At 38.2% G+C, this 27,457-nt stretch overlaps 1 protein-coding gene across 12 annotated transcripts in view; it reads left to right on the forward strand.

The window, feature by feature from the left end:
• DLG2 (discs large MAGUK scaffold protein 2) overlaps positions 1-27,457 on the forward strand; it is a 2,053,927-nt gene that overhangs the window by 629,626 nt on the left and 1,396,844 nt on the right. For 2 of the 12 annotated variants that reach the window (XM_080687280.1, XM_080687282.1), the window contains exon 1: positions 15,688-15,997. The exons of the other annotated variants lie outside the window; for them this stretch is intronic. In XM_080687280.1, coding sequence (XP_080543406.1) covers positions 15,956-15,997 — 42 coding nt within the window. In that variant the 5' untranslated portion in view covers positions 15,688-15,955. Of the gene's footprint in view, positions 1-15,687; positions 15,998-27,457 lie in introns of those variants that run through there. 12 annotated transcript variants of the gene reach the window in all.

The raw sequence follows: 27,457 nt of genomic DNA on the forward strand, positions 1-27,457 counted from the left end.
AGATTTTTATTGTTTTAGGAAAGATCATTTTTAGAGTTTGGGGTTAAAAGTGGATTAGAAGATGTCAAGAGGGGAAACATTGGGGAGACTTCTGAATTAACCTATATAAGAATATAGATAATTACTGTGGATGTGAAGAAAACAGATTCTAGAATATTTAAGAGAATTAGCAGATATAATAATTGACTGTCTATTGGAAGGATACAAAATAGCTTATCAAAGTTGATTACCGGATTTCTCACTCATGAAAGTGTAAGGATGGAAGTATCATTCAATAAAGTAGGAAAAGTGGAGGATGATGAAGTTTCAAGCAGAAATTCAATATTTTTGTGATCATAATGAGTTTGAGGTGCTAATAACATAGTCTGCTACTCAACAAGCAAGTGGATAAATGACCTGGAGCTCAGAGAAGAAATATGCATTAGAGAAAGATTAGGAAAAAATAAAGAAATAAAAATATTTGGAAGTCATCATCATAAAGGTGGTAACTCAGTAACAGGAAAATGAAAATTTCAAAAATATGTGTTAATTAAAAAACATACTCCTGAGCAACCAAAAGGTCTAGAAAGAACTCAAAAGGTAAATAAAAAATATGAAAATAGGAATATGGAAACACAATATGTCAAAATTTATGAGATGCAGCAAATGCAGTTCTATGACACATGTTGATAGTAATAAATGTTTACTGTAAGAAAAAAAAGAAGGAACTCAAATAAATAACCTAATTTTTCACTTTAAATAACTAGAAAAAGAAGCACAAACTAAGCCCAAAAATAGCAGTAGGAAATAACAAATATGAGAAATAAATAAAATATAGACATGAAAAATAAGAGAAAAGATAAATTAAGAGCTTTTTTTTAAAGGTAAAAAAATAGACAAATTTTTTGATAGAGCAACTAAGGAGAAGAGAAAGGATTAGAATAATTTAAATCAGAAATGAAACAAGAGACTTTACAGCTGACACTACAGAAATACAAAGGATCATAAGAGTCTATTATGAACACTTAAAGCAAATTGGGTGACCTAGAAAAAATGATTAAATTACTAGAAATATATAATCTACCAAGACTAGATGATGAAGAAATAGAAAATATGAACGATCAATAACAAGTAAAGGAAATTGAATCAGTAATCAGCAATTTCCCAACAAAGGAAAGTCCAGGAACAGATGGCATCACTGGTGAATTCTACCAAATGTTTAAAGGAGAATTAATAGCAATCGTCAACCCTTCCAAAAAATTGAAGAGGATGGAACACTTCCAAGCTGAGTTTATAAGGGCAGTATTGCCCTAATACCAAAGCTGAACAAGGGCAATCTGAGAAAAGAAAATGAAAGGCTAATAATATCCCTAATGAACATAGTTGAAAAAATCCTCACAAAATACTAGCAAACTGATTTCAAGGGCACATTAAAAGGTCATACACCATGGTCCAGTGGTATTTGTTCCTGAGATGCAAGGATGATTCAGCATACACAAATCAATACATACAATGTACCACACTAATAGAATAAAAGTTAAAAAATTATATGATCATCTTAATAGATGCAGAAAAGGCATTTAACAAAATTTACCATGCTTTCAAAATAAAAAGTCAACTAACTAGGTGTAGAAGGAATATTACTTAACATAATAAAGACCATATACAACAATCCCACATCTGACATCATACACAGTGGTGAAAAGCAAAGTTTTTATCTAAAATTAGGTATAACATGGGTTTTCACTCTCTTTACCTCCTTTCAACATTATACTGGAATTTTTAGCTCAAGAAATTAGGCAAGAAAAAGAAATAAAGGGCATCCAAATCAGAAAAAAATAAATACAATTTCCTCTTTGTAGATGACATGATCATATCCTATTTAATAAAAGGGTAATATGCAAATGGACCAAATGGTGGTACAACCAATTGCTATGTTGCACACTAACCACCAGGAGGCAGACGCTCAATGCAGGAGTTGTACCCTGGTGGTCAGTGCACTCCCACAGAGGGAGTGCCACTCCTCCAGAAGTTGGGCTCATGGCTGGAAAGTGCAGTGGCAGTGGCAGGAGCCTCTCCCATCTTTGTGACAGCGCTAAGGATTTCTGACTGCCGGCTAAGGCCCACTTCCTAAGCCCGCAGTCGGATATCCCCCGAGGGCTCCCAGACTGTGAGAGGGCTCAGGCCAGGGTGAGGCCCCCACCCCTGGAGTGCATGAATTTCATGCAACAGGCCTCTAGTATATATAGAAATTCTAAAAGACACCACAAAAAACTATTACATTTAATCAATGAATTCAGTGTATTTGCAGGATACAAAATCAGTAGTATTTTTATATACTGACAATGAAATATGTGAAAAATAAATTTAGAAAGTAATCACATTTACAATAGCATAAAAAATGAAATATTTAACAATAAATTTTATCAAGGAGGTAAAAGAACTGTACATTGAAAATTATAAAGCATTGATGAAAGTAATTAAAGAAGACACAGATATATGGAAAAATATCCTGTGTCCATGGATTAGAATAATTATTGTTTACATATCCATGCTAACCAAAGTGATGTATAGATTCAATGCAATCTGTATCAAAATTCCAATGTTAGTTTTCACAGAAAAAACAACCCTAACATTTATTTGGAACCACAAAAGACCCAGAATAGCCAAAGCAATTTTGAACAAGAACAAAGCTGGAATCATCACACTTCAAAGTTGTATTCAAAGCTCTACTAATCAATACAGTATTGTACTGGCATAAAAATAAACCAGTGGAACACAATAGTCAAACCAGGAATAAAGTATGCCATATACACTCAACTAATCTTTACCACAAGCATGAAGAACACAATGGAAAAGGATAGTCTGTTTAATAAGTGGTGTTGGGAAAAGTGAATATCTGCATGCAAAACTCTTATACCATACACACACAAAAATCAACTCAAAATGGATTAAACACTTACAAAAAAAAGAATTAAAATTAAAAAACTTCCCAAAGAAAATACAAGGAAAAAACTATTTGAGATTGATCTTGTCAGTGAGTTTTTGGATATGATACCAAAAGCACAGGCAGGAAAAGCAAAAATAAACAAATGGGAATAAATCAAACTAAGGAATTTATGCTTAACAAAGAAAAAATCAACAAAATTAGAATGGCAGCCTATGGAAAGAGAAAATATTTGCAAATTATATATCCAATGAGAGGCTAGTATCCAAAATATATAAAGAACTCATTTAACTCAACAGCAAAAAGATACATAACCCATTGAAAAAATGGGCAAAGGATGCCTTACCGGTGTAGTTCAGTGGTTGAACTTTGACCCAAAAATCAGGAGGTTAGTGTTTGATTCCTAGTCAGAGCATATGCCCAGGTTGCATGCAGATATTCACTTTTCCCAACACCACTTATTAAACAGACTATCCTTTTCCATTGTGTTCTTTATACCTGTGGTAAAGATTAGTTGAGTGTATATGGCATAGTTTATTTCTGGTTTGACTATTGTGTTCCACTGGTTTATTTTTATGCCAGTACAATACTGTTTTGATTAGTAGAGCTTTGAATACTACTTTGAAGTGTGATGATTCCAGCTTTTTTCTTGTTCAAAATTGCTTTGGCTATTCTGGGTCTTTTGTGGTTCCAAATAAATGTTAGGGTTGTTTTTGTGTGAAAACTAACATTGGAATTTTGATATAGGTTGCATTGAATCTATGCATCACTTTGGTTAGCATGGGGGTGTGTAGGAGGCAGTGATCAATTATTCTCTCTCATCATTGATGTTTTTCTCTCCCCCTCTCCCTTCCTCTCTAAAATCAATATAAATATATATTGAAAAATGTGTAAAGGAGGTAAGTAGAAATTTTCCAAAGAAGTCAGGTGAGTGTCCAACAGGTATATGAAAAATGTTCAACACTACTACTCATCATGGAAAAGCAAATTAAAAACACAATGAAATCACCTTATACCTGACAAAATGGCTATTTTCAAAATGTCAAACAATAACAATTATTCACAAGGATATGGGGAAGAGAGAAAGCTTGTACACTATTGATGGGATACAAATTGGTACAACCATTATTGAAAACAGTATGGATTTTTCTAAAAATTATCATATGATTTAATAATTCCTCTTCTGGATATATACCCAAAGGAAATGAAATCAGTATATTGAAAATATATCTGCACACCCATGTTTATTGCAGCAATTTTCACCGTAGCCGTGATACAGAAATGTCTGTCAATGGATGAATAGCTAAAAGAAAATGTGGTATGTTTACCTATAATAATAAAAGCATAATATGCTAATTAGACCATACATCCTTCTGGATAAAGCTAGGTCTGTGAGAGAAGCCCAGGTCCTGGTTGCCTGCCAGCAGCCAGAGGGAAACCTGAGTCCCAGGTACCAGAGGGAAGCCGGTGCCAGCAGCTGAAGGAAGGAAGGCCAACTCTTGCAAGAATTTTGTGCATCGCGCCTCTAGTCTATATATATAAAAGCCTAAGTGACTGGTCGACCATTCAACCAGTTGACTGGTCACTATGACGTGAACTGACCACCAGGAGTCAGTCAACTTGCACAGACAAAAAGAGAAACAGGCAATTGAGTCTATGAAAGATCGCAACCAGGTGGGGTTGAGCTACAGTTTGCATTGGGAGGCTAGGCCATTGGCCCAAATTCCACCACTCCCCAGGCACCATTCTGGAGGCACGGCACCCCTAGCCCCTGTCAGCCCCTCCAGCCACATCCTCCCTGGGCAGCCAGGACCGAGGGACAGAGGGAGGGAAAAAGGAGACCACAAACTCTGTCCCTAGTGCCTGCCTCCTCCTATGAGACCAGAGTCACCCCAGGATTTGCAGGACGGAGTACGAAGTGAGTGGCTTCACTGAACAGCTACTGCGACTCCCGGTCTGCCTTGGGTGCCCATCGGGCACTCACCCCACTTCTTCGAGCCTCAGTCTGCACCCCTAGTGAGGCTGTGAGAGCTCAACTCTAGGGGCCCACTTCTCCATAGCTGGGTGCGGCAGACCAGGAGATGCAAAGGACAGTGGTGGAAGACGGGCAGATGCTCAGCTGACCGGGATGAGTGGGAGTGGCTCCTCCCCGGCTGCCTGCTGCTTTGCACACTACTACATCTCTCAGGGGATGTTGGATGCTGGTTTCAGCCCAATCCCCACAGGCTACGCAAAGGAACCCCACTGGAGCATGAATTTGTGCACCAGACCTCTAGTAGTTAATAATAATGTATTTCATACTTGAAGTTTGCTAAGGTAGTAGACATGACATTTTCTTACCACACAGATACACACATACACAAGGTAATTATGTTTTGGGAAATTTTAATTAGCTTGATTAATCATTTTACATTGTATATGTTTATCAAACAAATTATACATGTTAAATTATATAATTTTTTTCAATCATCTATCGTCATCATATATAAAAGGCTAATATGCAAAGTGTCCCCTCAGGAGTTCAACCGGGAGACCGGGAGTTTGATCGCTCCCTATGACATGAGGTGACCACCAGGGAGTGGCGTAGAATGAAGGAAGGCACAGGCCGGCAGGCAGCAGCGGGGTAGAAAGGTCCAGGCTGGCAGCTGGAAGGCACCGATTGGCCCTGATCACCGGCCAGGCCTAGGGACCCTTCCCATGCATGAATTCTGTGCAACAGGCCTCTCGTATACAGTATGAAAGCCTAAGCGACCATTTGACCATTCAGCCAGTAGCTATGATGCACAATGACCACCATGGGGCAGATGCTCCGACCTGGAATCAGCCGTGGGTTAGGTTGCTGCTGGGGCACTGCCAGCCCTGAATCTGGTTCACCTGCACCCCGCACCCAGAGAGGAGGGAGGAAGGAGCTGCTGGGCATCTAGGTCCTGGGGGCTGGGCCTGCAGGAGGGGTCTCGCAATCTGGGATCCCTCGGGTGATGTCAGAGAACTGGTTTCGGCCTGATCCCCAGAGGCCAGGCTAAGGGACCCCACTAGTACATGAATCTGTGCACTAGGCCTCTAGTACCTAAATAAAAGTGAAAATAATCACATTACATACTTTTTTCAAAAAGTGAATCTGTGATTAGCAGAGAGTGTTGAAACTTAGTTGTAGCTTTTTTCTTCTATGTTTCAAGCTGCTCATCAATCTATTATGAAAAATAATTAAACAATTCTTTGTGTGTAAGGGAGCTATTTTTCAGGGCACTTAAGTTTTTTGCTCTTGAGAAACTTAAAATGGGGTTAAGGAGATGAATCTTCAGCACAAAAAGCAATGAGAGAAGAATACAAGGCAGTGTATAATCAGGTACTAAAATGGGCAATGCAGATAATACATGCTATAGACACTCAGGAAAAGTCTTTGTGGGCTAATGTCGTCAGGGAAAATCTCACAATAAGATGGGCCCTGATCTGATTCTTAAGAGGTGATAAAAATTTCAGATAGTTCTTCTCAAAGCCTTGTTTGTTTTTTGTCCTTTGTGTAAGGCATGTCTATCCCACTTTCTTTCTGTTCCTAAAAATTAGAATTGGTGATTGTTGGGAAGCCTGCGTTCTTAGATTTTTCTTTCCCAGAAATCCTGAAGAGAAGGCTTTTTACACTTAAAGGTGTATGTAGCAGCTCTTTAGGACTGTGCGGTATTGTTCAGTAATTCTGGTGGGGAACTTAAGGGGTCTTTGAAACTGTATTTCTAAATTCACATTTATTCTCAGGCTGAATGTTTAAGTAGTTCTCAACAGGGGTAGTATACGCCCTTTGTGGATGCTCAACTGGCAATTTAAACCATTGTGAGGGTGTTTTTTTGTGTATAATAGCAATGTGGGCATGTACTACTGACAAGTCGTGGACAAGAGCTGAAGGGAGGTAAAGGCTGTAGGAGACACTCCCACACTATAAAGAATTGTCCTTCATCCTAGACTTTAAAGTATCTAACTGAACATTCCTTTATATGAGAAACCTAAATAAAATTACCTGAGTCCATAATCTATCTCCATTTTACATATTTAACACAAAGCATTTCTTACATGGACTTAGTAGACACTGAAAATTTCAACAATACAATTTCCCTGTCATATAAGGCATCATTGCTTATTGTTTTGCTTAGAACTTTACCAATAATTTTCACCAGTCCAGAATATTATGTCATTGATAGCAATGCTGCTTGAGATGTTTGAATAATCAGTTCAATATGCTGCTTCTGTTTTTATATGTGGGTGTAAGCCCTTTTCCATTTAATCATGCAATTGGAGTTTTGTCCGAGCATTTCAATTAAAATTTAAAAATTTTAACTCTTCCTGGACAGATAGCTCAGTTGATTAAAGTGTCATCCTGATATGCCAAGGTTGTCAGTTCTATCTCCAGTCAGGGCACACACTAGAATTAACCAATGAATACATAAATAAATGGAACAACAATTCAATGTTTCCCTCTCTTTCTCTCTCTCCACCTCTCTTTCTCTCAAGTTAATGAATAAAATTTTTAAAATGTCAACTCTTTTACTTATTTCTTTTATATGTTATATTGAATTTTTAAATTCTATGTAAAACTAGGTTATAATTCTTAATGCTTATCATGATAGTAAATTAAAATATTTGTATATAAATGGAGTGTTATATCTGAAATAGTTAAGTATCTTGGTCTAGGCACTGAGATTTTGAGAAATTTTCTCTGAGCTTTTGGAATCAGAAGATCTAGTATTTCAGTTCTACCTCTAGTTTCTGTTACAAATCTGAGCAGTTCATTTAATCTCTGTGCCATTTTTCCTCACTGAATACAAAGGGGTGATGGCAATATCTTCACAGCAAATGTGAGGATTAAAAAAAAATGGGATTGATATCTACTTTGTGAACTGAGTCATGTGTATATAGCAGTATGTATGACAAAGGATACTCGAAAGCCATGAGGTTGCAGTCTTCTTTTTTTTAATAAATATATATTTATTGATTTCAGAGAGGAACCAAGAAGAGATAGAAACATTAATGATGAGAGAGAATCATTCATCAGCTGCCTCTGGCATGCCCCACACTGGGGATCAAGTCTGAAGCCTGGGCATGTGCCCTAACTTGGAATTGAACTGTGACCTCTTAGTTCATAGGTGTACGCTCAACCACTAAGCCACCCCAGCCGGGCATGCACAGTCTTTCTGGCTTATTAAATCCACTGTTCAGAAGTAGTATGAAACATTACTTTATGACAAATACAGTGATCATGTCAACTTAAATTTAACATTTACATGAATTTTAAGATGACAAAATATTAAAGATATTCCATTTTGTTTCTATAACTGCAAGGGCAATCAATGTATTCTCTTCTACCTTTAGGGATACTTCAGTGGAAAATCATGAGAAGCTCTGAAATACTTTGTGCTTTGTAATCAGTTATTATCTCAATAAACTTCAAGAGAATGCAATAAATTCCAGTGATATTAAAGCAATTCAGGGATTATTAAGTAGTCAAACTTCCTGAGAATTAATTTTCTTCAAGGCTAATTAGTAATGATAGGGAAGTCCTAGAAGGTCTTCAAACCTTTCCAGGGTATCTTCTAGGTATTTAGAAGTTAGTCAAGAGCAGTGGTCGGCAAACTGTGGCTCGCGAGCCACATGCGGCTCTTTGGCCCCTTGAGTGTGACTCTTCCACAAAATACCACAGCCTGGGCGAGTCTATTTTGAACAAGTGGTGTTAGAAGAAGTTTAAGTTTAAAAAATTTGGCTCTCAAAAGAAATTTCAATCGTTGTACTGTTGATATTTGGCTCTGTTGATTAATGAGTTTGCCGACCACTGGTCAAGAGGAATGATAACATATTTTTATCTTTCTTTTGACCTCTATCAGTCTTCTTTACACTAAAACTACCACTGATTAAAATTCCTATGTACCAGCCGAAACCGGTTTGGCTCAGTGGATAGAGCGTCGGCCTGCGGACTGAAGGGTCCCGGGTTCGATTCCGGTCAAGGGCATGTACCTTGGTTGCGGGCACATCCCCAGTGGGAGGTGTGCAGGAGGCAGCTGATCAATGTTTCTCTCTCATCTATGTTTCTAGCTCTCTATCCCTCTCCCTTCCTCTCTGTAAAATATCAATAAAAATATAAAAAAAAATAAAAAAATAAAAAATAAAAAAAATAAAATTCCTATGTACCAGGCAATAGGCCAAGCAATTTGCACACCTTATTTATTTTAGTGTTTACAACATCCCTGTGAAGTAGGATTGTTATCTTTATTTTATAGAGGAATACTCCATGGCAGAGAGAGGTTATGTAAATTGCTCAACATCACACAGCTGGAGTGGCAGAAAAGGAATTGAAACTCAAGTTGTTGTTATTATTATGGCTTTTCTCCAAAGTCTAAGCTATTAGTTTCTAAGAGGAAATGGATTCTAAGTTCTAAGAATGGATTTTAAGTTGTAGCACTGGTTCTCAAACTTTAGTTTATATGAAACTCACCTATAGGGCTTGTTAACTCAGATTCCTGAGCCACATACGTAGGGTTTCTGATTTGGTAGGTCTGGGCTATGACCTGGTAATTTGCATTTTTAACAAATTCCCAGTTGATGCTGATGCTGCTGGCCTCAAGACCACACTTTGAGGGCCACTGCTAGATACTGTAGAGCAGGGATTGGCAAACCTTAAACTAAGAAATGGTTTTTACATTTTTAAATTGTCAGAGAAAATAACAACCATAATATTTCCTGACATGTGAACAGTATGTGAAATTTAAATTTTAATGTATATTAATAAAGTGTTGTTGGAACACACTATATAATGTCTATGGCATCTTGCTCTCTGTAATGTCAAAGTTGAGTTACTGTGACAGTAATGGTATGGCTGGCAGGCATAAAATATTTGCTTTGTAAACCTTACAGAATCAGTTTACCCTTCTTTTCCCTAATTCTCATCCTAGCTGCACATTAGAATTACTTGAGAAGCTTTACAAAATACTGATGCTTGGGTTCCACTGCTTAAGATCCTGATTTAGTTGGTCTGGAAGATAACCAACTGGGTTCTTAACATTTAAACATATCTTCTCTGTCCTGTCTAAATAAAACAAACAAACAAAAAATGCAGGCAAACCTACCAGAGTTATTCTGCCTATAAGAAATGACTCGGTAATCCAATCTCCTTATTTTATAAGGAAAATATACAGAAATATTAATTATTTGTCCCTGTTAATATTGTTGCAATTATTATTTCATTATTAGCTAATTATAATTGCATACTGCTTTAATATTTTTAAAAAATTTACAAAAATTAGGTTAATTCTAAAAATTATTACATACTTATCTTAGTCTATTGGGCTGCTATACCAAAATATTATAGAGTGGGTGACTTATCAACAACAGAAGTTTATTTCTTACAGTTGGGGAGGCTGCAAGTCCGAAATCAAGATGCTGGGCTGACTGGTGATAGAGTCCAGTGTGTCCTCAAATAGTGGAAAGGATTAAGAAAAAAATGGGATTGATATCTACTTTGTGAACTGAGGCATGCATATATAGCAGTATTTATGACAAAGGATACTCAAAGCCATGAGATTGCAGTCTTCTTTCAGTCAAGGGACTTTCTGGGGTCTCTTATATGAGGACACTAAACCTATTCATGAGGACCTAATCACCTCTCAGAGGCCATACCTGCAAATATCATTACATTGGGGATTAGGTTTCAACATGAATCTGGAGGGAACACATTCATTCTATAGCAAGATTTATTGTAAAAAAAAAATAAGAAAAATTAGGGGGGGGGGGTGGGAGTAGGTGGAAGAGAGTAAAGGTGATGGAAGGAGACTGCCTTAGGGTATAGAAAACATACTACAATATACAGATGATGTATTATAGAATTGTACAGCTGAAACGTATACAATTTTAGTAACCAATATCACCCCAGTAAATTCAATGAAAAAATCCTATCTAAAAAAGAGTAATATGCAAATTGACCATCACTCCAATACACAAGATGGCCAGCAGGGGAGGGCAGTTGGGAGGGAACAGATCTGCAAGGGACGGCCGTTGTGGGTGATCAGGCCAGCAGGGGAGGGCAGTTTGGAGGGACCAGGCCTGCAAGAAAGGGCAGTTGAGGGCAATCAAGCCTGCAGGGGAGGGCTGTTAGGGGTGACCAGGCCGGCAGAGGAGGGAAGTTGGGGGCAACCAGGCCTGCAGGGAAGGGCAGTTGGGGGGGACCCAGGCCTGCAGGGGAGAGCAGTAGGGGGGACCAGGCCTGCAGGGGAGGGCAGTTAGTGGCAATCAGGCTGGCAGGGGAGCAGTTAGGCATCAATAAGGCTGGCAGGGAAGTGGTTAGGGGGTGATCAGGTTGGCAGGCAGAAGCAGTTAGGGGCAATCAGGAAGGCAGGCAGGCAAGCAGTTGGGAGCCAGCAGTCCTGGATTGTGAGAGGGATGTCCGACTGCCTGTTTAGGCCCGATCCTACCTAAATGGGCAGTCGGACATCCCTCAAGGGGTCCCAGATTGGAGAGGGTGCAGGCTGGGCTGAAGGACATCTCCCCCCTCCCCCTGTGCACGAATTTTGTGCACCAAGCCTCTAATAAATAAATAAAAAGAGAAATAGGAAATATATGTAGATGTCTGGTTCTAAACTCAGTGCTGTGGGAAAAAAATCAGCTAGAATCATGTTTGCCCAATAGTCACTTTTTCACTCAAGATGCAAATAAAGTAGTTGGCTTATGTTCTAGGGCCATGCTTTGAGAAAAAAATAGATCACACATGCATTCCAGGTAGATGTCACACCCATAGAATTCCATGCATTCCAGGTAGATGTCTATATTATAAGAGGCATGCAGGAACTAAGATGAATTCAGGAAAAAGTAGAGTCCTATCTCCATGTGATGGCTATCCCCTGACCCCTGCTCATTGCGAGCATTAATAGGCAAATCCCCCCACAAGTCCTAGAATGCCCTCCCTTCCTGGGTCTTTATTTCTGTCATTCACCCAGAGAGGATAGTTAAATAGTTCAATATGGGGAGGGCACTGTAGTATATAGAAGGGTATAAAATGAATAATGAAAAGTAATGTCTAACTTATCTTCCTAAACCAAGTTCTAATCCCCAGTAATCAATGCTATCAAAATTTTACACACACACACACACACACAAATACACTCACCTACTACAATTATATATGCTTATACATACAAATATAGCATAGTATACAAACTCTTCAGCAATCTTATGTTTGTATTTACATAGTAACTTGGAAATCTTTCCATATAAGAATATGTACCGTATATGTTTGTAATAACTGCATAGCATTTGGTGGCATAGAAGAGCTGCTATTTTACACATAAGCCTTTCGCTAATGGATATTTACATTATATATATATATATATATATATGTACATATATATATATATATTCCAATATATACCTAGACTTAACTCCTAGGTATTTTATATAGATTACCTTCCAATAAGTTTTCACTAATTCACGCATTCCCATTAGTACTTGATATATCAATCAATTAAAAAATCTTTTTATTTTTTATGATTTTTCTCTAAATATGAATGAGGTGGAGCATGTTTAATGTGTTTTGTGGTCTTTGGGTGAATTGCCACTTTGTGTCCTTTGCCTTTTTTTAAACTTTATTTTATATTATTTATCTGTTTATAAAAATTACTTGTATTTTAAGAAACTTTTTCATTAATTAGGTTGCAAATATTTTCCCAGTTTGTAATTGTATATCATTTAGCTAAATGGAAGTTTTTTAAAAAAATTTTATATAGTTATATTGTTTAACTTTTCTTACATGGCTTCAGTCTTCCCTCCAATATTAGATATGCCCAAACAAAATCCGTTTTCTTCTAATATGTTTATGGTTTCAATTTCCATACTTAAATCTTTGCTCTGTCTAGACTATTGTGATGATGGGAGATTCATCTTTCATCTTCTCAATGACACTGTTAAGCATTATCCCCATTTTATAAATCTCCATTATACAAAGGATAAAAGAAAGGGTCTAACATGGAAGTAATTTTCCTGTATTATTTGCTTGTGAGAGTTAGAGCTTAGATTTACTATGCTGCTTCCAAAATTAAGTAGCCAGTTACAATTTCCTTCTGCAATAACAGATGTTATTCTGTTAGCATGTACAGGGATCTGTTAAAAAACCTTTGCCTAAAAATAGAGAATACTTTTTAGTGGGGCATTGTCATTGTAATTAATGCCTCATTTCCTGCATCTGTAACGTGAGACTAATAAGTCAGCTGTCCTAGTACACTTACAAAAATCAGGCAGTACATCTACAGGTGTAGCCCTTGTCTGCACTGGGATGTTGTGGGATGGCTAAGTGTAGGTGAGAGTTGCAGTGAATCTTCAAGTCTAAGAGCCTTTCTTTAGAATGTCCACACACTAACACTGTATCTGAAGTCCTATTGGGAGAAGGCCTCCCGCTTCCCTCCAGGAAAACCTGCATGTGTTTTTTTCACCTGTAACTTCACCTGTGAACTGTTCTGAGATTTGTAACATTTTCCAGTTCTTCTGCTCTCTTTCTCCTGGGCTGTCCAAATACCCTAGGGCAGTGGTCGGCAAACTCATTAGTCAACAGAGCCAAATATCAACAGTACAACGATTGAAATTTCTTTTGAGAGCCAAATTTTTTAAACTTAAACTTCTTCTAACGCCACTTCTTCAAAATAGACTCGCCCAGGCTGTGGTATTTTGTGGAAGAGCCACACTCAAGGGGCCAAAGAGCAAACTCATTAGTCAACAGAGCTAAATATCAACAGTACAACGATTGAAATTTTTTTTGAGAGCCGAAAACCGACTTCTGCGCATGGGCCACGAAGTTTCAATCGCACTGTACGTGTGCGCCCGCATGTGGTATTTTGTGGAAGAGCCCCACTCAAGGGGCCAAAGAGCCACATGTGGCTCGCGAGCTGCAGTTTGCCGACCACTGCCCTAGGGTCTCTTAAAATAATAAATACAAAGATATAAAGTTGCCCTTTTCCCACAATTCCTAATGGGAAAAAATAACAATGCTTATTCACAGATTAAAATAAAAAAAAAATCCTCTGAACCTTCAATAAAATAGGCATTTAAAAATTCTCCTGTGATTTTCATGACATCAAGTTGCTGTGTTTGGATTCATTTATTGGGAAGAGCTGCAGGTAATGCGACCTGCTATGACCTCGGAAGAAGAAGGTGTTAACTTAAATTCTTGGTTCTGCATTTGAAAGCCATTAGTAAAAGTTGTGGAATGAGGAGAGTTGGGCATCCGTGTCGGTTTTTTTTTTTTAATGTCCTGGAAGTCACTGGTTGTGTTGCAAGTGCTTGTAATTTGTAATTACCTAGATTTATCTGACAGACAGAACTGGGAATCAAATTAAGTAGCTGCCTTCTTTTACGATTCTAAAGAATCTCCAGCTAAAGACAAGATTGCCTTTTTTCTTTCCTAAAAAAAGGCACAAACAATGACAGCCCAAAATAGCTATTTAGTCAGAACTGACGACACTTTCTGAATGCTTGTCATTAAGAGAGAATTAGAAAGCCCTGCCTTTCTCCTTCCTTTAATTCCTCTCCCTTAAATACCTTGCTTGCCCCTGAAGCTGCCTCAGCTCATTGCCCAGGAGAAATGCCCAGTAGCTCTGCCAGTACCTCAGCACCACTGCAGGCTCCAGAGGAGAGGGAGGTGGCTTATGCAAAACACATTAAAGAAAAATCCTAAAAGTCACTGCAGCTTTTTCTGGTGAGTTATGCTATCTTCCCTGTCGCTGTAAGCTGATGGGGAACGTTGTGGCAAAGACATAACCACTCTTTTCCTCCCACTGTCTCTGCTGCAGTGAGAACAGTTCATTTCTGCGTGCATTTTGCCAGAGAGCTTTAGAATTCTAGCTGAGCATTAGGGCTTCCAAAGGCTGGGAATAAGAGTTTAGAACGTTAAATTGGAGTTTGTCCTTTGGCTCAGGAAAATTGAGTTAATTTGCAGCATTCGGTGCCTGACAGGAATGACAACAGACAGTAACATCAGACGATGGTTTTAAATGCTGCCCCCCCTATGGATTCATGGGGGGCAGAAGCTTTTATTTTTCTCTCCTGCTCTCTGCCTTCCGGAGCCAGCTGAACACATTACATTCAGCAGCAGTAGCTACTGAATCTGTGGTTATGTTATCCCTGGACTCTTCTCTTTCATTCCGAACTCATCCTCTCTTATTGATTGTCATTTACTAATAAAGCTTCATTTTGGAAAATAGGGTGCCTGTTTTATTAGTGACCCTGGCAACTTTAACTACCCCGGGAAGATGTGAGTAGATATCTCAGGACAGGGAAGTGAGAGAAGGTGGTACTTCTCAGCTATGTAAACTGCAGATCACCCCAGGGGAACCCAGCTTACATTTTAGGGGACTTTATGAGACAGTGATCTTTTGGTCTCAGTGCTGTTTCACACTGAAAAGCAGAATGAGAGGTGTTTGCAGTGATTTGTAGTATTTGCCAAACAGGGTGCTGCATCAGAATAGCCTGGAATACAGTGCAGAGCCCTTATTCAACCTCCACAGGGAAAAGGGTTTCCTCTTCATTTAGTCTGCCGGATGCAATCCCCTTGTAAAGTACCTAATAGGATAACAGCAGAGCTCTCCAGAAACATAAGTAACTCATTGGTTAAATTTCAATTCTTCACCTTCCTCCCCCCACCCCATCCCTCCTGGGTGAGCTCATTCCCCCCTCCCGTTGTTTTTTTTTTTTTTTTTTTTTTTTTAAACCCAGTGATTTAAAATGCTAGAAGGAAAAAGCAACTGAAGTCTTAACTTTCAGATGCTGAATTCTCGGCTAATTGAGATTACTGGGCACAATGCTATATATAGCCAATGAAGAGATGTTGAGCTCTCACTCAGTGCCTTCAAGACATGTCGTTTTGTAGTCAGAGAAAGCAGAGATCAATGCATTTTCAAACTGACAGAGGGAACGGATGCTCCTTAGTAGCACATGCCCAGGACCCAGTGTGTGGGGCTTGCGCTGTGCTGAGAAGCTGAATACCGGTCCATATGCTCCTTATTTACTGCAATGTTCTTTGCATGTTACTGTGCACTCCGGACTAACGTGAAGGTAAGAGGAGGCGAGCCGGCAACTGGGCACAAGATACATGTTAAAGCAGCTGCAGAAAATGTCTACCTTGTGTAGCCTCAGGACTTTTCGGATTGCTGGCTGAGCAGGCAGATTATTACAGGTGGTTGCAAGGGCTTTGTTTTATTGTCGCCGTGCAGCCTCGCTGGGGGAGCATGTTGGAACGCCGCTGTGAAGTGACCTTCAGGTTTAACTGTTTGTAATTCAGGTTCACGCTCACACTTGGGGGCTGGAGTGGGGGGAGGAAAAGATGAAAATTATGTAGGTAGGCCAGAACCAATAAATCAGAGAGGGGGGAAAAAAGCTATAGAGCATGCTTTAGAGGAGGATTGAAAGTCTTTCTTTTTAAAAGTGCTGGGAGCTGCCTGTTTGTGCAGCTTAATTGTTTGAGATGGGGATTACATGTAGGGGCTGTAAGGCATTAGGACGGGATCGTTGGGATAGCTGATCATCCTGTCCATACAAACACAGCGTTATCATTGGAAGTTGGTGATATTGACATACACATCCTCAGCTCTGTTTGCTTTGGCTGCATGGGTGCCGTTGCCAGGCGTTATCACCCCACTGACATTCACTTGCTGTCGCTAATGAGGCTCTGAAGTTGAGCCTAAGTTTGGGAGATTTACCCCTTGTCAGGAAGGACTGCGATATTATTGGAGAGGTTTTCTGACCCTGTTCATTCAACACTAAGCCAGTCAGACAGGCTAGCTGTGGAATTCCAGTTGCATAATTTAAAGTGAATTACATCCTCTGTTAGCATTTTGAACTTGGATTTTTGAAGGAAGTTCAAAAGGAAAGTAATTGCCTTTCAAGAGAAAAAAAAATTTGAAGGGCAGTTAAGATTTAAAACCTAAAGTAAGATCTTAAAAATATATATCAATGTAAAGCGGTTCCCCATTTTATTTAACTGGGGGAGTATTTTAATATGCCTGGGTACTAAAGTTTCATTTCCTGTGTTTACAAGTTTTATTAAAGAACTCCCTGCTGCTCCCCATTTTGTAAGCCTTTTCGTTTTCAATTTGAATTTCAAACAGGTAGTATTTATGTTTTGATGACCAATTCTATTACAACAGTCGGAAGCATTTCTGTGGATCATTTTGCAGACTTCTGCAGACTTTACTTTTTACTACTCTTAAGGTTAAATTCAGCAATCAGTGTTCCCCCATACATATGCTATAGTAAACATGAAAAGAGTTATTTAAAAATCTAAAGACAGTGCCCAGATATCAACTTGAATTTCTCCATCACCATCTCTTGTTTCAAATTTTGGGTATGCAATACACTGGTTTGTAAGCTCAATGAATTTTAAATATTTTCCCTCCTTATCTTTTTTTTTTTTTAAAGAGAAAAGTGCTCCCCCCCCCAGGGACATCTCCATAAATAATTTAGATGGAGAGATAATTTTTAAATATTTCATTGTTATATTTCAGAAGTGCAGAAAAACCTGAGTCCAAAGTTCCTTTGATATGGGTTTTGAGAAATTCCCTTTTTACTCTTTATTCAGTGGCTTTTGAGGGGGTAGCTTAAATTTTTCTTACTTATATTCATAAGCAAAAGAATGAAAAGACTTTTACCAACAATATCTTAATTCTGATGACTTTTGGATAATAAATTCTTAGTACTTTGGCTAACATGTACTGAACGATGTAAACCTTCCTATACGTTAATCAATAGAAACCCCGACCATGTATATTGCCACATACAACATCTATAACCTTGCTTTGAATAGCTTAACTTCAATGATAAGTATGCTTATGCCCTTTCAATAACTACACTTCCCTGCAAATGTTACCAGGCTTATCTTTTTCTTCTGAGATAGCAAGTTTGCAAAAGAGTTGGCAATTATATGGTCTGATATTTTATCAAGTTTTCGCAATAAAGTCTTACCTGGTGTTTTTATTTTTGTTTTATGTTATAATTTTAAAGTATTTGATTTTATTTTCATTATGCTCAGAATTACTTACTTGTTTGGTTCTGGTAAAGTCTCTTGTATAGTTTGTAGATTTTCATGTTGCCATGTTTTAACATGATTGGTGTTCCAGTGACCCAAGACTTTCAGATGGTTAAAATTCAAAGGATAGAAACAACTCTTGTCTATTTTTTTCTGCACTCACAATCTTTTATCCTAGAGTGATTTTTGTGTGGATTGGACCTTTATAATATAGTACAGTCAAAAGGACTTTCTGAGAGTGGTATGCTTTAATATATTTCCTATGTTTTCATGTAACAATGAAGGCATTACATTTGGAATGAATATGTATGTATATATATATATATATGTCCACACACATACATTTACAGATATCAGAATGTGACTTATGGGTCATCATTTTTCATTCATCTATTAAAAATTTTTGGAAGGACAACTGTGATTTATGCACTGTGCTAGAGTCTGTGCAACTAAGCTCAATAGAAAATAATCCTTGCTTTCAAGAAGCTTCCAGTCTTGGAAAGGACACAGACACATAAACAAGTAAGAGGTGTGAAGTATTACAGGACCAGTAATGAAAGTCAACGCAGGACACTGTAAGGACAAAACAGAACAGAACACTGGCTAATTTTACATGGACTGTGAAGTCACCTCTGGGTTGAAAGGTTTCCCTGTGAAGTCACCTCTGGGTTGAATTTTGACAGCTAATGGAGTTTTGCCAAGCAGCCTGGAGTGAGGAAGGTATGCCTGGTAGAGGGAATGACAAAAGCATGGAGTTAAAAAGCAGAGCACTTTGAAGAGTTGCAAATAGTTTGGAGTGGATGGAGCATGGGGTCTTAGAAGACTGAAGAGTGAACTAACAGGGTCTAACAAATAAATGCCAGGTAAAGCCAATACTGTGGGAATTAACTGAGCAATCTTCACAAACTAACTCTGTGTTACTTTTCCCCCTGTTTATAGAAAAGGGGATTTCCACAGAAGGAAAAAAAAAAAGAAAACTTCTAACCAGAGGGTATTATATATGTTCTGTGTTTTCTTGTCAACTGTAAGTTGTTTAAATTTGATAAACATTCATAGCATATTGGCTTGAGTTTAACTTTTTAAAGAATATGATTAGAACAATCTACTCTGATTCTGTTCACACAAAAAAAGAGTAATGTCATCATTATTTAGTTGTACAATTCCTCTTTCATCTCAGATTGCCTTTGTTGTACACAGAGTACTTCTTTAATAAAACATATAGGTAGCTTGTTGCACCAGATGTCCATATCATTTTTTGCCTATAGAAATGACTTTTTGAAAGTAACGATTTTGATGATATTAACTTACATTCGGGTGATACCTGTTGCTTTTCTGAATAGTTTTATGTTCCTCACCTCATTATTCCCCTCCCTTTGTCCTGCTACTGTAAACACCCATATACAGTCACAAACCCACAATCTCTGAAAGATGAATGGCAAGTATGAGACCCATTTTACAGGTAAGAAAACTAACAGAGAGGAAATGGACAGTTCCTCTGTTTCACAGTGTGTGTCGGAAGCAGACTTGATAGAGATGTTTCCGGACCCCTGATTTACTAGCTTATTTAGTAAATCCTGTTGCCCACCCCATAGATTCAAGAATTCTGCTGTTATTTTTGAAATTCCTTGAGGGTAAATATAAGAAGATTTTGGAAAAAGAGTGTAACAGAATGTTTTTAAAGCATGGGTTTTCATTACTCTAAAACAGTGGTCAGCAAACTGCGGCTCGCGAGCCACATGCGGCTCTTTGGCCCCTTGAGTGTGGCTCTTCCACAAAATACCACGTGCAGGCGCGCATGTACAGTGCTATTGAAACTTCGTGGCCCATGCACAGAAGTCGGTTTTCGGCTCTCAAAAGAAATTTCAATCATTATACTGTTGATATTTGGCTCTGTTGACTAATGAGTTTACCGACCGACCACTGCTCCAAAAGAACTAATTTTGGTTTATTGTCCTCTTTTATTACATAGAAATGCTTTTGTTTGCACAAGAAACTTTCTGAATTAAGTATTTTTAATGTCTATAACAAGGATAATAGCTATTATAAGAATTATGTGATATAAGGCATGTGAACACTGTATAAAATGTTCTTAGAATGTAGTAAATACTCAGTTTAACTCATAATTGATAAAGTTGAGGCCACAAAATAGGAGAAGACTTAAGGGTTGCCTTCAGTAAGAATAGTGTTAAGAAATTCTCGGATTTGAGCCCAATTAAAAGATGTCTGTAATTAATGAGAAATGTATTCACCTATAAATTCCCCTTTCCCACCACTCTCAACATCATTACCACACATGCACATATGCTAACATGCAAGTTTCATAGAAGTCAGGATTTCCGTTTGTTTCATTTATAACTATATCATCAGCATCAAGAACAATGTCAGTACATAGTAGGTGTTCAATAAATATTTGTTAAATGTTGCATCATGTCTCAGATTTCTCTTTATTACATACTCAGCTTCTTCCCAGATTTATTTATTGTAATGCTTGTTAAATTATTTTGAGAGAAAGAAAGAAAAACAATACCATGGGCTTTGAAATCACATGGGCATAGGTTTGCATACGAGGTTTGGCAGTCACAAACCACTCGCACTCAGTCACATACTGTTTTGGATCTGCACAGCCAGGTTGTAGAGTTAGATTGGAGGGAATCAATAATTCAAGCTAAAACAATTTGTTGAATGCCTAACCACTCCAGAATTCAGACATTCATCATACTCATTTCTACTGTGTTTATTCTGTGAAGTTCCTCTTTTCCAAACACCCCCACCCTTTTCTGCCTCTAAGCATTTGCTTTGTGCAATGGACATCCTTTCTCTGCATGGCCATGTTCTGTCTAAATTTTATCCTTCCTTTAAGAACCAGTACAGGGTGTCTGTCTTCCAAGAAGTTGACCCTAGCCACACTAACTCCCTTACTTTATCTCTCTCCTTTGATTTAATGAGTGTAATTTTTCCATTATTCATGACAATAAATCTTACATTGCCTTATGGCATCACTTGCGATATTTATCTTACATTTCTAGCTAATTTTTATTATGTTTTGGCATTGCCCTCATCCAAACTAGATTTTAAGCACTTTGAGGACAGGAAGTATGTACTGTTTTCTTCATTTTTTTTTTTACATTAAAAATGCTTGATTTACTCTTTGAAAGGGAAACTTTCAGAAATTCTATCTCCTTATGCTGCCAATGCCTATTCTTTGCTAGAGTCCATGATACATCCCGCATATCAATGCTTTTAATAAACACATTATTTGTTGTAGGCAGGTCTTGGAATCATGAGTCAGAATTTTGGACAGTGTGCATAATACCTACGGCTCATGCAAATCAGGCATGCTCCCTCTCAGGGTTCCAATTGAATAATTATCTCTTTCCAGAGGTTAATAAGGTACTAGTCCCTCACTGGGCCCCTAAATTATGGCTTCCAAATGGTTGTGAGCCTACTTAGTATATTGGGTTTATAATACCTAAGCCTACTCAGTATATTGAATTTATAATTCCTGATAAGGCTATTTAATTCAAATCCTTAAAAAAATAACATAAGGAGTTAACTAATAAAGAAAAAAAACAGCACAATGGACAATAGCAATAATGGCTACAATTTGTCAAGCTCTTACTATGAGCCATAGACTACACCAATAACTAAGCACAAGTCTTCAAAGCACTTCCCAGACTTATGATGTAAGCATTATCATCATCATTACGTTATAGGGGAGAGAAACTGAAGTTTCAGAAAAAAAATAATAACTTGCCTAATGTCACACAACTAGTAAGTGCTTATAAAGGCAGCTTTTAAGTCAGGTCTGTTCCACTTTTCTAAAACTTCCCTAAATAAATAATTTAGTTATGTGAACTATAACTAATTAATATGTTGCAGACCACTAAAATTTTGTTAATAAGGTTACATGTTTTGCATAGTATGACGTTGCCATTCCTTTGTATTCTTTTTTGTTTTTCTTTTTCATTAAGATATAGTTGGCATAAATATTATATTAGTTTCAGGTGTACAACATAGTAATTTGACATTTATATACCTTGCCAAGTAATCATCACAATAAGTCTAGTAACCATCTGTCACCATACAAAGCTATTATGATGTTATTGACTATATTCCTTATGCTGTATATTACATCTCCGTGACTTATTTATTTTATAACTAGATGTTTATGCCTTTCAACCCCCTTCACCGTTTTCGCCTATGCCCCCCACCCCCCTGGCAGTCATCAGTTTGTTCTCTATGGCTATGAGTCCGTTTCTGTTTTGTTTGTAGATTTCACATTTAAGTAAAATCATATTGTATTTGTCTTTCTCTAACTTATTTTACTTAGCATAATGCCCTCTAGGTCCATCCATGTTTCACAAATGGTACAATTTCTTTTTTTTTTATGACTGAGTAATATTACATTGTATATATGTACCACTTACCTTTTGATGGACAGTTAGGTAGCTTCTGTATTTTGGCTATTGTAAATAATGCTGCAATACACATAGGGATGCATCTTTCTTTTCCGAATAGTGTTTTCATTTTCTTAGGATGAATATCTAGGAGTGGAATTGCTGGGTTGTAGGGTAGTTCTATTTGTTATTTTTTGAAGAACTTCCATACTGTTTTTCCATAGCGGCTGTACCAATTTGCAATCCCACCAATAAAAAAGGGAAGGAATTTATTGAAAGCAAATACATTCTATAACTATTCTTATTTGGTGGTATCATACACATCCTCATAAAACTTGTTATTTGTTGTCTTTTTTATAATATCCATTCTGACACATGTGAGGTGGTATCTCATTGTGGTTTTGATTTTCACTTCCCTGAATGATTAATGATGTTAAACATTTTTTATGTGTCTGTTGACAATTTGTGTGTCTTCTTTGCAGAAATATTTATCCAGGTGCTCTGCCCATTTTTTAATCATTTTTCTTTCATGTGTTGTGTTAGTTCTTTATATATTTTGGATATTAGCCCCTTATCAGATATATCATTTTTATTTCTTTTTTTGGAGTTTTCACCGTGTTCATTCATTCTTCTCCCTAGTTCAGTGAGCACCATTATGACCATTACTTTTTGTTTGTTTGTTTTGTTTCTAATTTATTTTTATTATTGTCTAAAATTTACATATGTCTCCTTTTTCCCCAATTGACCCCCCCCCCCGCCCCCCAGTCATTCCCTCCCTGGGCAAGCCCCCACCACCCCAGTGTCTGTGTCCATTAGTTATGCTAATATGCAAGCATACTATTCGTTTGGTTGCTCTCCAACCTCCCCCCCCACCATTTGTCTCTGGATTTGTTCTTGTTCATCAAATTATGTTGATCATTATATCCCACATATGAGTGAGATCATGTGATATTTATCTTTCTCCGATTTGCTTATTTCGCTTATCATAATGCTTTCCAGTTCCATCCATGCTGTTGCAAATGGTAAAAGTTCCTTCTTTTTTTACTACAGCATAGTATTCCATTGTGTAGATGTACACAGTTTTTTAATCCACTCATCTGCTGATGGGCACTTAGGCTGTTTCTAAATCTTAGCTATTGTAAATTGTGCTGCTATGAACATAGGGGTGCATATATCCTTTCTGATTGGTGTTTCTGATTTCTGGGAATATATTCCTAGAAGTGGGATTACTGGGTCAAATAGGAGTTCCATTTTTATCTTTTTGAGGAAACTCCATACTGTCTTCCACAGTGGCTGCACCAGTCTGCATTCCCACCAACAGTGCACAAAGGTTCCTTTTTCTCCACATCCGCCAGCACTTGTTGTTTGTTGATTTGTTGATGACAGCCATTCTGACAGGTGTGAGATGGTATCTCGTTGTTTTGCTTTGCATCTCTTGGATGATTAGTGACTTTGAGCATGTTTTCATGTGTCTCTTGGCCTTCTGTAAGTCCTCTTTCGAAAAGTGTCAATTTAGATCCTTTGCCCATTTTTTGATTGGATCTTTTATCTTCCTTTTGTTAAGTGGTATGAATTCTCTGTAAATTTTGGAGATTAAACCCTTATCTTAAATATCATCGGCAAATATGTTCTCCCATGCAGTGGGCTCTCTTTTTGTTCTGTTCATGGTGTCTTTTGCTGATGACCATTACTTTTGACCACGTTATTTGGTAGACTGCTTATCTCCATTTTCTTTAGTTCTTTTTTTTTTTTTTTTTTAGTTTTTGTCTTATTCTTTTGTTTGGAAATATCCCTTTTTCTCCTTATTTTGCCTAACTTTCTGTGATTGTTTCTGTGTATTAGATAGATCAGTTCATCTCCTAGTCATGAAAGAGTGAGTAGCTTTATGTAGAAGGTGTCCTAGGGGGCCCAATAGCACAATCTCCCCTGGTCATCAGAGCCAGGTGCTCCAGGGGTGTCCCCTGTGCGGATTGCATGCACCCTCCTGTTAGGGTTACACCAACATTGCTGTGAGCATGCTGGTGATCAAGATGGCTCTTTGGCCCTCCAGCTGTGAGGCCCAGCCATGACTACTGCATGCTTGTTGATGAGCATAGTTGAATTCCAGTGCAGCTGTCTGTGAGGCCTGGCCAGGACTGCTGAAGACATTCTGGCTGGTGGGGATGGATCCTCAAATTCCCCTCCCAAACCTCCGGTTGGGACCTGCTTTGAAAGGGAATCTCTTAATTTCTTGCTAATAAATAATGGTTAGAGTCAGAGCATGAGGCTTTCTTATGTATTCTCCATTCATTCATCCACCAAGTATTTAATGAGCATCTATTATTGTGTCAAGCATTGACCTAGTTGCTAAAAACAAAGGGTGGAACAAAACAGACAATAATCTGCATCCTTATAGAACGTATATGCTAGTAAGCTAGGTGAGCAATAAAAAGGAGAGTTAAGTAAAATACATCATGTATAATTATAAATGCTAAAAAGAAACAAAATATGGAAGGGGTATATAAAGTGTGAATGTGGGAAGGGATCGAAGTTACAGTTCCAGTAAAATGGTTAGTTGGGGTCTCACTAGGAAGGTGACCTTGAGTAAAGACCTAAAGGAGGTGAAGGGAGCAGCCATGTAGGAAAATGTAAGGGAAAGTGGAAAGGCCCTGGGGCGGGAGCCACCTGGCGCTTTAAGGAATGTCTACGAAGCCAGTGTGGCTGGCAAGAGAAAAGGCAGGAGAATGGCAAAGTGAGCAGATCATGGAGGGCTTTGTAGGTTAGGCTTCTCTCAGTGCAGTGGGGAAGCCAGCAGGGTTTAGAGCAAAGGAGTCATGATTGACTAATGTTTTAACAGGGTCACTCAGTCCTTGGTGTTGGAAAGAGACTTTAGCAGGGGAAGGGCTGGAGCAGGGAGAGCACTTGGAAGTTCCTGCAGTAATACTGGTGAGAGATGTTAACCAGTTGGGTCCCGTTGGTGCCAACTGGATACACGCTGTCCAGTTCTGTCTATAATTTAACATTTTTATCTTCTTCTTTGACTTGTCCTGCCCTACTACCAACTTCTCCTCAACTGTTGGGTGCTGTTCTCAGCTCTTCTGTATTTGATCAGCATTGGTTAGAGAAAAATACTTGGATATATGGTTACCACTGCAGTTTGACTAATTATTAATTCTCTGAACGTTTGAATGGTAGATAGCCCCAAATGTATGTTATATATGTACATTCAAAGGTCCATTTTACTTTTGGCTTTAGGTCTGATCCTCAGTGGACACCCACCCTAGTTCTGAATGAATCTACTCTAAGTTACTCAAGAGCCAGAACCAGGCCTCATATGCATGTATACTCTCATTGCCTTCCATGTGGCAAATAATCAGTAAATATTTGCTGAATGAGTGACTGTCTGAATGAATGTTAGCCATTCAAATAGCTGGACATATTTTAAAGAGTGCCTCTTTTAAAAAATATATCTTTATTGATTTCAGAGAGGAAGGGAGAGGGAAAAAGAGATAGAAACATCAGTGATGGGAGAGAATCATTGATTGGCTGCCTCCTGCATGTCCCCTACTAGGGATCAAGCCCACAATCCGGACATGTGCCCTTGACTGGAATCGTACCTAGGATCCTTCAGTCCGCAGGCCGACACTCTATCCACTAAGCCAAACCAGCTAGGGTAAAGAGTGCCTCTTTGAATTAGGTATGGTACCACCAAATAAGAATAAAAATAGAACAGGAGAATGGATTTGCTTTCAATAAATTCCCTTCTTAATGGCAAATTATTACCTCTTTTATGCCAGTATTTCTTCAATTTCAGAATCTAGGTAAGCAGCCTGGAAATGTGGAAATGGCCCTAGGTAATTCTTATAAGACAAGTTTGGCAAACACTGTGTTATAGCTTCTGTTGGGAATTAAAGCAGTGAGTCAACAAGTTTGTTGAGAAACTGTTATGTGTTAATATTTGCCCAAGTAACATATATATCCGATATTTTCAAACTTTTTGGGCTGAAACCCAGAGTATGAACAAATTATAAATTACAACTAAGTACACGTTTCACAAAGCAATACTTAACTTTACCAAAAGCTATGCATTCTGATATTTCTATTCTGTTTTTACACTTTACATTTTATTTCTTTTAATAATTTTGGTCAAGATTTACTAAATGTATATAATCAAAAAACATGGTTGAGGAAATGCAGTTCATATGGACCCATTTAAAACTGATTTCTTAATGTATCTTTGCTAATGAGTTTGGAAGAGTGCAGAATGGGTCATAACTCACAAATTGAAAAACACTGTAACATGTTTCCTACATTAAGGAACATACATCCTCAATTAGGAATATGCAAATGAAGGATGACAGATTACAATAGCCAGCCAATATGAGGCAGGAGATGGGCAAAACAAAACAAAACAAAAATACTGGGTAGCTATCCCTGAAGTCTGGTCCATTTACTAATCCATATACTCACTTAGAAATTCATGGCTTAGCACTGCCCTGGCCCTTGAGGTTTGGCCCAGCCTCCTACATACCTCAGCATTCCTAGTAGCAATTACTAATGCCTATGGAGGATTTGTGATATATCAGGCTCTGAAGGTTTCATTATTAAGCCCACTGTACAGGTGAAGGGATTAAGATTCAGAGGGTTGCCAAAACCGGTTTGGCTCAGTGGATAGAGCGTCAGCCTGCGGACTGAAGGGTCCCAGGTTCGATTCCGGTCAAGGGCATGTAACTTGGTTGCGGGCACATCCCCAGTGGGAGGTGTGCAAGAGGCAGCTGATCGATGTTTCTCTCTCATCGATGTTTCTGACTATCTATCCCTCTTCCTTCCTCTCTGTAAAAAATCAATAAAATATATTTAAAAAAAAAAAAAAAGATTCAGAGGGTTAGTTGTCCAGGGTCTCACAGCAAGTAACTGGCAGTAGCGGGTTAAATTCCAAAGAAAGGAACCAGTACCTGCTCAGGAGAGGCTAGTGCCCGGATGAACACCTCTCATGCTCTTGACCCTTGCTCCGGTCGTTACTATTTGGCTTTTGACTCCCTTCTCCAAAGGGGTAATTTTGCATCTCTTTAATTTCGATAACTCTGTTGGACTGTCTTCTGGCTTGTTAGTTTT

This window comes from Plecotus auritus (genome assembly GCF_963455305.1).
Source record: "Plecotus auritus genome assembly, chromosome: 9".
Lineage (NCBI taxonomy): Eukaryota > Metazoa > Chordata > Mammalia > Chiroptera > Vespertilionidae > Plecotus > Plecotus auritus.